This window comes from Lolium rigidum, chromosome 6 (assembly GCF_022539505.1).
Source record: "Lolium rigidum isolate FL_2022 chromosome 6, APGP_CSIRO_Lrig_0.1, whole genome shotgun sequence".
Lineage (NCBI taxonomy): Eukaryota > Viridiplantae > Streptophyta > Magnoliopsida > Poales > Poaceae > Lolium > Lolium rigidum.
In genome coordinates, this window is record NC_061513.1 from 328,276,840 (window position 1) to 328,281,293 (window position 4,454).

The 4,454-nt window shown below is 46.3% G+C and overlaps 1 protein-coding gene across 1 annotated transcript; it reads right to left on the reverse strand.

Annotated features, from left to right (window-relative positions):
• Positions 1-2,132: 2,132 nt before the first annotated feature.
• On the reverse strand, positions 2,133-3,494 carry LOC124664756 (GDSL esterase/lipase EXL3-like). The gene is made up of 2 exons (XM_047202200.1): positions 3,170-3,494; positions 2,133-2,947 (listed from the first exon to the last, which is right to left on the reverse strand). The coding sequence occupies exons 1-2, from the start codon at positions 3,492-3,494 to the stop codon at positions 2,133-2,135; spliced, it is 1,140 nt and encodes a 379-aa protein (XP_047058156.1).
• Positions 3,495-4,454: the final 960 nt, after the last annotated feature.

Consider the following 4,454-nt stretch of genomic DNA (forward strand, 5'->3'; position numbering starts at 1 on the left):
TTGAGTCACCATTATGGTACACTCCCGTTCATATTACTTGATGCTAAAATAGATGTACATATAACTAAAATATGATGTGTCAAAAAAAAACTAAAATATGATGTGTAAAAAAAACTAAAATATGATGTGTCAAAAAAAACTAAAATATGCACTAGTAAAAAACATGTCTTTTGTTTGGAGCTGTCCGGAGTATTACTCCCTGCCACGTTTGGAACCAGGACTAATGCTCACATTAGTCCCAGTTCCAACTACTAGAACGCCGCACGATTTTAGTTCCGATTCAAATGGGACCTTTAGTCCCGATTGGAGACACCAACCAAGACTAAAGGGGGTGTGGCAGGCTCCACCAGTGCGAGCCTCTTTAGTCGTGATTGGTGTCCCCAACCGGGACTGAAGGTCTACCCTTTGAAACCGGTTGGAGACACCAACTCGGACTAAAGGTTTCCTGATTTTTTTACTCCACCCCACCCCCACCCCCTAAGGATCGCCTTTTTTATGTTTGTAAAATACAAAATAAAATTATAGAAAAATAAAATTTAAAAATCTTTTAGATGCATGTATGTTAGGTGATCTAGTTATATGAATAACAAACATGAATTTTTATTTATTTTGCAAAAAAATGTATTTTCGGTAAAATGGCAATATTTTTTGCATACCAACTTGAAAAAAAATGTTTAATACTATAGAAAATAAATCTACTCGAAAAGTTACATCCGATTTCACCTGGCTAATTTTTAGATTCTCAAATTGCCAAAGGGAAATATAAAAAAAATCATATTTTAGGTTGTCAAAAAAAATTGTTATTTATTTATTCAAGATTATTATTATTTCATTAATTTTGTCTATTAAAATAAAAAGAATTCAAACAATAAAGAAGTGTGACATCATGACCATGAGGTTAATAGGATTGATATGATACTAATATCAATAACATGCGCGCAAAGTACTTGGAAGCGAGACAGAAGGAACTCAGAAGTTAAGCGCGCTGGAGCAGTTTGAGGATGTGTGACCGATCTGGAGTTTAACCACGAGTAAGTAATTTGACTAGAGATTAAGTGTAGTTAGAGACTAAACTGGTCAAATAACTCAAATACTAGAAATTCTAGAAAAAAAATAGAAAAAAATTGAATGGAAAAAATTGAAAAGAAAATTGGATGAAAATATAGGCGTCATGACCTTTAGTCCCGGCCGGTGTTACAAACCTGGACTAAAGATCCTCCGTCCAAGCGTGCGCCCGCACCCACTGCGTGGAGGGCCTTTGTCCTGGTTCATAACACAACTGGGACTAAAGAGGGGGGAGGGGGGTGGCTTTATTCCCGAGTCTGTAGTCCCGGTTAGAAAACCGGGACTAAAGGCCCATTTTCTACTAGTGATGTGTAGATACATCTATATTACCGTTAAATAATATGAATCGGAAGGAGTACCTTTTTTTTCTCCTTTTGTTTTATGAAATGAACTAAGTTTTCTAAATGAAAATGTCACCAGAAAAGTTTTTTCCTGGTGAGATATTTTCTCAGGCTTGTAATTACTTTCTTTCCATTATTTCATCAAGACGCATGCTTTATGTATATTGCATGACACAGCTCCCTTTTAATTGATCTTCTTGTGTGGTGATAGCTCCGACTGACCCATCGATGGTGGAGAATGAACCATCTTAGAACATATAAGATGTTCGTGGATGAAGCAAGACCCCCTAAGTGCATCTCCAAGAGAATAGGCAAAAATTCACTAATCAAACCGGTTTTGGCACCCGGAGAGAGGGTTTGGGTACTCAAAAAAACATTGGCCATCCTTCCCAGCCAGGGAAGCTGTTGTGCCACCTTGACGTGGCTGGGGCAATAATTGAGCACGTACGGTACTAAACGTTGGCACTGTTTTGTCTGAAGGTAACGAAGTCTCCTGGTTTTCTCTTCTTCTAGATTTTTCGGTGGTCGCAAATTTATCACGGATGTCTAGCATGCACGTCCTAGTGCCATTTTCTGCAGGACTATATATATACTGCCCCAAGCTATGATTCGAACATCTCGATTGAGATCCACACGAAAATCTCCAAATCAATAATTGTGACAAGACCAAGGCAATGGAAACGATCGACTTTGGTACAATATTTAAGGAAGCAAGGGATGATGTAATTAGGCAATGAGTTGCTGGAGGTAGTTGTCGTAGACGTAGTCGACGAGTATCTTGTATGCCTTCTCGGTGGGGTGGTAGCTGTCCCAGAAGAGATAGTCCTTGACGTCGCCACAGACCGCGGAGGTGACGCCGTTGCAGAGCACTGAGACCTCCATCATGCCGGTGCCGCAGCAGCCGAGCGTGGACTCGGTGAACCCGTACCCCGCCGGCCGCACCATCATGTCCAGCAAGAAGCCGTAGATGTCCATGAGCACCAGCCTGGCGCCCGGGTACTTGGTTCCGAGCTCGGCGACGCTCCGGGTCATGCCGGCGTTGACCATGGTGGCGATCTCGTTGTGACCCTCGGAGCACGCCCGGGAGAGGCCGCCGGAGAGCGTGCGCTGGGACGGGACGCAGCCGATGGGCGGCATGGAGATGATGGCGACGCGGCGGGCGCCGGCGGCGAGGAGGCCGTCGAGGAAGGCGGAGGCGTGGGAGACCATGAGGTCGGCGTAGGAGGCATGGGAGTAGTCGCTGCGCGCCCGCATGGTGAAGTAGGTGTTGGCCACGTCGTCGCTCCCGGCGCACACCGCGAAGACGCCCTTGGCGAGGATCGCGGAGAGGGCGGCCTCCCCGCCGGCGGAGCGCACCTTCTGCTTGTATTCGTCGAACATGCGTAGCTGGTCGGTCATGGAGATGACGGAGGCGAGCTGGGCCGTGAGCGGGTCGTAGCCCGTGCCGCCGGAGGCGAAGCTGACGCCCGTGAGGAGGTCGTGCTTGGTGAGGTTCGGGGACAGGTACGCAGGCAGCAGCTCTTTCAGCCCCAGCTTGGATGCTGCAGGTATATTGTTCCATCATGCAGATACACTCATTAATTCATGCATTCCAGGCAGATGCATGCGTGCTAACGCAGCAGAACAGTATGGCTACAGTTCAAAAGGGGAAAAGAAAGATTTCCATGCTTCAGCTTACAGTTCAATTGGCAGTTCAGTTCAGTGTAGTACAGTATATATGAAATATGAGAAAAAAGACAAGATAAAAGAGAGACTTGACTGACCAATGAAGTCGGTGGGTATCCTGCCGTTGCAGAAACGTCCGGTGGGGCGGTGGTCTTGGCCAAAGTCATGGCCGTAAGGAGGGAAGTTGGCCTTGATGATGGTGCTGATGGCGTTGTTGTTCCCCGGGTCCACGATCGAGTCGCCGAACACCACCAGCGCCGTCACCGTCTTCTTCCCAGTCTTCTTCCCCACGCTCTTCTTCTTCGTCGACCAACCAGAACTAGCACTTGCACCTGCACCAGCAGCAGACTCTCGACCATGAACACTAGTCGCCGCCACAAGCAGCAACACCGACACCAGCAAGATCGGAAAGATGCTCTGCATCCTTCGCGTTCCTCGCAACACGTCCATTGATCGATCGATGTAGCTGAGTAGTGTGCAGTGGAGAGTGAGAGCGAGAGTGAGAGTGGCAGTGGGAGTGATGTGTGGGAGGGTAGGATTTATGCAGGGCTTTCGGCGCATGTAGACAGGTAGGCGGCAAGACATCACATGGCGAGAGTGAATGCGGTGCATCAAATCCATCGGTCCAGTACGATACACGCGTGCCTTCATTTCTATTCATTGCGGTTTGCAGTAGATGTTGGCTAGCTTAAATATGACCTGCATTGCAATGCTGTCATTTCTCTCTTTCTGGATCTCACCAATGAAATCGACTGGCCAATCTAGACTGCTGTGCTCAGGTCAAGGTATAGAGAGCTGCCTGCCTGGCGTCCTTCTTTTTTTCATTGATCTCCCACACCAATCAAATCAATTGGCCAGTGTAGTATAGACTCCTGTGCTCAGGTCAAGTACTCAAGGTAGATCTCCCTGCCTGCATGTTGTGCTCCTATTGGGGAGGTCCTGGCCGTGGCAGTCGACACTGTTCTGATTATTGCTGCACCGGACGGCCCATGTATACTATATGGTGTGGAGTATATCTTACTCTGCAGTAAATGCTTCATGTCCGAGCGATGAACCAGACAACGCAAACTTAAAGCGGATCGATCCAACTCTTGTTATGTGACTGGTCCAAACAGCAATTACTAAGGAAAAAAGTGTCTATCCCACTGGTTTTCAACAAGTATTATAAATCGGAGAGTACTGATTATCATTCTACTGTACTTGAACAGAGCTGCACCTTAACTATGGTTCGCCCCAAAGTTGTTGTATATATGAAGGCAATTACTTGTGGATCAGAGTCATGATCGATGTGTTGAAGCCACTTTTTCGATAAAGGATGCTTTATTAATTATTACTTTGATAAGCAATTACATCCAGCCTCTGCATAAACATGATGCACACAGC

Excerpts from the sequence above, each read along its gene's own strand:
- LOC124664756 (XM_047202200.1), bottom strand. The coding sequence starts at position 3,494 with ATGCAGAGCATCTTTCCGATCTTGCTGGTGTCGGTGTTGCTGCTTGTG. Across the intron at positions 2,948-3,169 it reads GATACCCACCGACTTCATTG|CATCCAAGCTGGGGCTGAAA; the intron begins GTCAGTCAAGTC and ends ATATACCTGCAG.